The 6,000-nt window shown below is 38.1% G+C and overlaps 1 protein-coding gene across 1 annotated transcript; it reads right to left on the bottom strand.

The window, feature by feature from the left end:
• Positions 1–701: 701 nt before the first annotated feature.
• LOC149305538 (deubiquitinase OTUD6B-like) lies at positions 702–5,041 on the bottom strand. The gene is made up of 7 exons (XM_089477452.1): positions 4,966–5,041; positions 3,948–4,102; positions 2,828–2,920; positions 2,262–2,574; positions 1,796–1,857; positions 1,300–1,406; positions 702–783 (listed from the first exon to the last, which is right to left on the bottom strand). The coding sequence occupies exons 1-7, from the start codon at positions 5,039–5,041 to the stop codon at positions 702–704; spliced, it is 888 nt and encodes a 295-aa protein (XP_089333578.1).
• Between the last annotated feature and the right edge of the window lie 959 nt (positions 5,042–6,000).

Here is a 6,000-nt window from a genome sequence, read left to right as displayed (position 1 = left end):
TTTCCCCCAGAAATCTTGTTGCTGCCACAACCGCAACACATTCAAGGTAGGTGTGTACCTTTTGTGATTATTGTTAACCATGTTTGCACCTTTGGGATCTAAGGGCACAAGGAGACAGTGGTGTAGGTAATATTATATAGGGAACCCCATCTGATGTGCCCGGAAAGCGCTTACGTCTTGACCTCTTCCGCGAGCCAGCACTGTAGCTACGAGTATAACGTGTGCTGTTAAGCAGAATATTTATTTGGATCAACGTATCTCCTGCACGCTATGGAGCCTGGGACAAAAAAGGAGCACATGCATAGTGGAGCTCCTGACAAAATAATAAATTTAAAGGAGACACTCATTAAACATCAAAATGCAAGAAGTTTAAATAAAACAAAATAAAAAAAACCAAGACATTAAAGTGTAAGAGAAGCAAAGACACAAAAGAAAACATGCAAGCAGCTTAGAGGACTTACAATTTATCTTTAAACAGCAAACTGTATGTGTATTTTTGACAGAACATTGTATGGATTTATTTTTTTTTTACTTTGTTTGTAGCACTAAAGTCATACAATTTACTGCCCACAAGTGAGAACTATTCCAAACCCTCTCAAACATATGGCAACATTCTTTTTGTGTATCTCTTCTAATGTGGCTAACAGTTTTGTAAAGTATTTGACAACAACAATAGTAATGGCCACTTGTAACAGGGTCCCCTAGCTGCTTTCCAGAGATACCACCTTTAGTTGTTCAACTGAGTTATAATGCTCTCCCAATCCGTAAGCGTGGCGCATATATCTAAAAGAAACAAAAATATAGAAGTATAGAGATCATTTTTTTCCTTTAAAAATAAATTAATAAGACAATATGATGTATAGACAAAGTACAAAGGTTTCTTTTCATACATGGAGAATGACAAAGAACCACATTTGAAATTACAAGAGTTATGATAGAACTATTACAGCTTTTTTGTATTTTGTAACCATAACAATTCAGATTTATTAGCAAATATTGCATTTCAGAAATGAGTTAAGGTAGGAGCCAAACAATTGAGCAGGTAAATGCAACAAAATGCTTGAATAATAAAACAAAACATTATAATGAGGTGTGATTTAAACAAACCATTTTTTTTTTTTTTTACAAAAGGTCATAGGTATAAGTCGGAGGTCTCCGCAAATTAGAAGTTTACATATATAATATTATTGGGATAACCGCTTTTGGTATTGCTTTGTAGTCAATAGAGAGAAAAAGAAACCAAAAAAAACTTGGTCCATTTATTGTTTGTTTTTTTATGCCAGAAGAATAATTACTTACACTAAGGTTATAGGCTTGCTTGAATATTCCTCACCAATGTAAATGGGGGAGGACTCTGCTTGGATAACCTCAATAGGAGTTTGCAGTATGTGAGACAGGGCTCTGAGCTGTTGGGAGGGAAGAATACATTGTAAGAAACTAATGTCAACCTGCGAGATGCTTCTGTTAATAAATGATTTAAAGACAAACTGCAAAAATCATACCTCTCTCTCTAACAAGCGAACATGTTAAAAAAAAAAAAAAAAAAAAGCCAGTGCCATTTAAATATTTATGTTCTACAGAAATGTATACACGTTTTAAATTATATGATATATATGTATCTCTCATTTCAGTTCTAGACTGCCCTTGTGGCAGGATCAGATCGATATGTACATGTACGCTCCCGGGTGGGGATGCACTGTAACGCAGCCTATTAAGTGGCCGCCCGATATGTCCATTTGGTGAGGGGGAAAAAAAAATAAAAATAGATAAAAGACCAAATAGATAAAATACTTACCTCTAATTGACCCCCCCATGCTGGAGTGCTTTCTATCTCAGTACAGTATTTCTCGAACTCCTCTGTATAAAACAATGGGGGGGGGGGGACATATGTTAAATGCACTCACGGCATTCTGTGACATAGCAAAAACAATTATGGGCATACACACATGCATGGGGAATTCACACACAGCTATCATTTGGTACTTTTTATTTCTATCCTGGGCAATAATTCGGATCATAAAGATTAGATGCCCTTTTTTTGCTTTAACATGACTTGTATCATTAAAACCTGGTGTGCAGACACAGCTCTGACAAATTCTATTTGTGGGCATAGCCACTTCTCTCTGTTCCATACAATCTTCCACCCACATTATGATTCCAATTCATTTGGTTAGCTCACTATGCCCAGAATCAATAAAGGACAATTATAAGGGTTAATGAAATATGTTAACAATATACACAAAAAGTGTAATGTTAGTTACCCTGGGTGTACATTTCCCCTGTGGCAAAATTTGTTAAGAACGGGAGAAATTCATCTGCGTGATTTCGCATGTAGTCTGCCGTTTGGCTTCTAAGGTTTGAAAGCGTAAGGACATTATCTCGCTCTTTCAGCTGGTGCTCGATAGCTCTGTACATACAGTGACCGTCTGATGGGATCTGTTTAATCTGCAGCTGGCGGTCTGCCAAGAGGCTCGTGAGTTTTTCACTTTCCAGGTGTCTGGCGCCAGATAGATTTTCTATTTCAGCCTCAGCTATGCGCTCATCTCTCTCTTTTTCCAAGGCAGCCTTTTTCTCCTAAAAGGATCGGAAACGCATATAATTAGCCTAGGCAAACCAATGTGACACTTGGTAAAATAGCAATGAAAGCTCCGATCTTATAGCTTCTAGAGCTGTGTATGAAACTCTAAGAATTATGAGCATGTAAACAAACTCTTACAATTAAAGCGTAATTCACAACAACTGCGTTCTATGTATAGTTATTGTGGACTTCATTCATGGATATTCATAAATACTCAATATTTTGATATTGCAAAAGGAGAAGTCCTACCCGCCTCTTTTGAGCTTTGGTGACACGTGGTTTTTGGACAGGCTCTGTGTTTTCCAGGTCTAAACTTAGGATACCATTAAGAACACTTTCTGTCTGAAAAAAAGAAACATATCGGTCATTATAAAAAGCGGCTAATATAGTACAGTATGCATCCTAATACTACTATATAAGGACAAAAAAAAACAACTAATGTGCTAAAATTATGAATTAACTTTAGTCAGTTGTCGTGACTTTAATCAGCTAGTATTAACCTCAGATCCTCAAACCCTGAAATGAAGGTGATTTTCCCCAATTCTAAAGGCCTACGGAGAGCCCAGTTTATGAAATTCCTGGAAAATCTAGAGCCTAGGAAATTGCTCAACAAATCAGTAATGCTAAATTACATCAATTCTTCCTTTGCATACGCCCATGTAACGTGTTTTGTGTTCCCAACGCTTCTTGGCTTCAGAGGGCCCAGGGAGGTACAACCTGGGACAGCTCCACTGTTTTGGTTTGGTGAGGGGTACATCAGTCATTGCATGTGGGAATGTTACCGATATGTGCTTCTGGGCCCTTTCATCTACACTTTATTTCACTTGGCTCACCTTGTGGCCGGTGCATGGAAGAAAATGTTAATAAACCTAGAATCATTAGCCACGATTTGTTTGTGCATGTGTGACCAAGATGTTTGTATTTTTGATTGAAAACACTTTATTCCAATATCATATTACTGTCCATCTGTGCATTCCCTAATGTATGTGGTTGTGAACACTGGATATTCAGGTCGCTGAAGATCTAGCTTTTTGTTGGGGTGGTAGGCTGGCCCTTTGGCCGCCATCTCCTTCTAAAGACATCGGATGGGGAACCAAAAAGATCCAGGCTTTCTTCAGGGAAGGAAATAAGGGGTCACATATCCATCTAGCTAGTGTAATCACTCCCGCTGCAGACTTGAAGACTGTAGCTGGAATGCTTGCTCGTGATTCCAAACCCTGTGCTGTGCTCAGAAAATGTGTCTAAATCAGGCTTATGCAAATGAAGGGCCTTAGACATGCCAATCTTGTATTTTATTCAGTTTGCAGACCGAAAAAAAAAATGAAAGGAGGAAAAATAAATATATGACAAGAAAAACTAAAAAAATTACCTGTGTTTGCACACGTTGGCTGTTTGCCAATTCCTCCAGTTCCCTTTTGTGTTTCTCATCCATTTCAGACTCCAATTTAGCAATATCTTCAGTCAACTGTTTCCTCCGCTTCTTGTCATTTTTAGGCACAGAGTTTTTCATGCTCTGGATTTTAGCTGCATGTATAAATATATATAAAAAGTTAATAAAATGTCACAAATCTTTAAACTCTACAAAAAAAAAAAATGTGTTCCGCTATAGAAAATTTACTTCCTGGCTTAAGAGGAGCAAAAAAAAACCAAAAAAACTCCATACTGGAGTGTGTGAGAACTTTTTAAGTTAATGTTAGTTAATCTCACCAATTTATTCATTCATCATACTCAGCGAACGCATCATACCCAGCCCTCTATATTTCACAGTTAGATAAAAGGATCCCTAGGAAATCGACTCCTCTGTGCACTCAATAGAGGGGAGCCCACATATACAATTACGAACAAACCCTACCATTTAAATGTTGGGGGGGGGGGAAATACTATCTCAGTCACACAGGGCTGTATCCCATATTATATGGCTCACACAGGGCTGTATCCCATATTATATGGCTCACACAGGGCTGTATCCCATATTATATGGCTCACACAGGGCTGTATCCCATATTATATGGCTCACACAGGGCTGTATCCCATATTATATGGCTCACACAGGGCTGTATCCCATATTATATGGCTCACACAGGGCTGTATCCCATATTATATGGCTCACACAGGGCTGTATCCCATATTATATGGCTCACACAGGGCTGTATCCCATATTATATGGCTCACACAGGGCTGTATCCCATATTATATGGCTCACACAGGGCTGTATCATATATTATATGGCTCACACAGGGCTGTATCCCATATTATATGGCTCACACAGGGCTGTATCATATATTATATGGCTCACACAGGGATAAGCATTTATCTTCCTTCCACCCATTCGCTATTTCTGCAGATGAAGCAGACAATCACAGCCTCGGCCGCCAATCCCCGCTCACCCTGCAGCTCCTTCTTCTCATTCCGGTGCTGTTTCAGCAGCGCCGCCTCGCCGGTAGTATCTTCCTCCCCGTCCATGCTTGCAGCGCGCGTCACCTTCCACACATCCCCACACTGACAGACCGAACCGAATGTGACCTCAACATTTTGGCGAGAAGGAGCCAATCAGCGGGCTCGACCATAAAAATCCTCTGAACTCTCTACTGGTTACGTCTAAGCTTGTCAGCGTCTTATTGGTCTATTATTCACCTTTGACTCGCTGACGCTCCCTCTGTATAACGATTGGCTAAGCGATCAACTGACGTCATCATACCGCGCCTGGAACGTACCGTTGTTAAAACATAGTACTTAATTTATAATAAAGCCTTCGTCTGAATAAGGAGAATTTTTTAAAAAAAAATAATAATCTTACAAGACAGAAGACAGTAGGACAACTGAAATCTGGCGAATTATAAGCGAGCAATGGTAATATAGTAAGAGAAAGAAACAGTATATATTATATATATAGTAAGAGAAGGAAACAGTATATATATATATATTATATATAGTAAGAGAAACAAACAGTATATATATTATATATATATAGTAAGAGAAAGAAAAAGTATATATTATATATAGTAAGAGAAACAAACAGTATATAATATATATATAGTAAGAGAAAGAAAAAGTATATATTATATATAGTAAGAGAAACAAACAGTATATAATATATATATAGTAAGAGAAAGAAAAAGTATATATTATATATAGTAAGAGAAAGAAACAGTTGGTTCAGCATTCAGGGCTGTCAAACAACTATGAAAAAAACTATTGGAAGTGTTTCCAAGGAAGTAGTGCCTGATTTTATCAGAAATATTTAGCAAACCCCTTCAAACACCGGCCCCTTCCAGAGAGCTGCATATGACATAAATGATGTGACATCATTCTTCCTTTGTATATGACCCATTATTCTCGCTTTCAAATTCCTGGTTAATCATATGGATATCGTCTAGGCAGGCTATATGGCTCAGTCATCTGGTGCCTGTTTTGATGCAGCC

The sequence above is a fragment of the Sceloporus occidentalis genome, unplaced genomic scaffold (assembly GCF_023333645.1).
Source record: "Sceloporus occidentalis isolate IW3139 unplaced genomic scaffold, rSceOcc1.0.p SCAF_11, whole genome shotgun sequence".
NCBI classification, from domain to species: domain Eukaryota; kingdom Metazoa; phylum Chordata; class Lepidosauria; order Squamata; family Phrynosomatidae; genus Sceloporus; species Sceloporus occidentalis.
Note: the sequence above shows the minus strand (reverse complement) of the source record. Positions and strands in the feature narration are given on the sequence as shown.